Here is a 269-nt window from a genome sequence, read left to right as displayed (position 1 = left end):
CGCCGCGCGTAGTGGTACATCCCAACAGCCCTCACCTGCCGGCGCGAGGCGGCGCCACCCGGAAGCGCTTTGGCGGCAGGGGCCGGAAAGCGGCGGCGGTTTGTTTCTGGCCGGACCCCGTCAGGGGCTGCGCGCGCTTCCCGCCGCCACATTCCCCTGCCAACCAGCAGCAGCGGCAGCAGCAGCTCATGGCTTTCAACTTCGGGGCGACGGCGGGCGCCGGTGCCGCCAACCCCACCGGTGAGCGCGGAGAGGGGGGCCCGGGCGGG

At 74.3% G+C, this 269-nt stretch overlaps 1 protein-coding gene across 2 annotated transcripts in view; it reads left to right on the top strand.

The window, feature by feature from the left end:
• Positions 1 to 80: 80 nt before the first annotated feature.
• NUP54 (nucleoporin 54kDa) overlaps positions 81 to 269 on the top strand; it is a 14,780-nt gene continuing 14,591 nt past the window's right edge. For both annotated transcript variants that reach the window (XM_014957861.1, XM_014957860.1), the window contains exon 1: positions 81 to 240. In XM_014957861.1, the coding sequence (XP_014813347.1) occupies positions 189 to 240 (52 nt within the window). In that variant the 5' untranslated portion in view covers positions 81 to 188. The remainder of the gene's footprint in view (positions 241 to 269) is intronic.

Source organism: Calidris pugnax, unplaced genomic scaffold (genome assembly GCF_001431845.1).
Source record: "Calidris pugnax isolate Ruff unplaced genomic scaffold, ASM143184v1 scaffold349, whole genome shotgun sequence".
In the NCBI taxonomy this organism is placed as follows: Eukaryota; Metazoa; Chordata; class Aves; order Charadriiformes; family Scolopacidae; genus Calidris; species Calidris pugnax.
The sequence above is the reverse complement of the archived record's forward strand: the minus strand, read 5'-3'. Positions and strand labels throughout refer to the sequence as shown.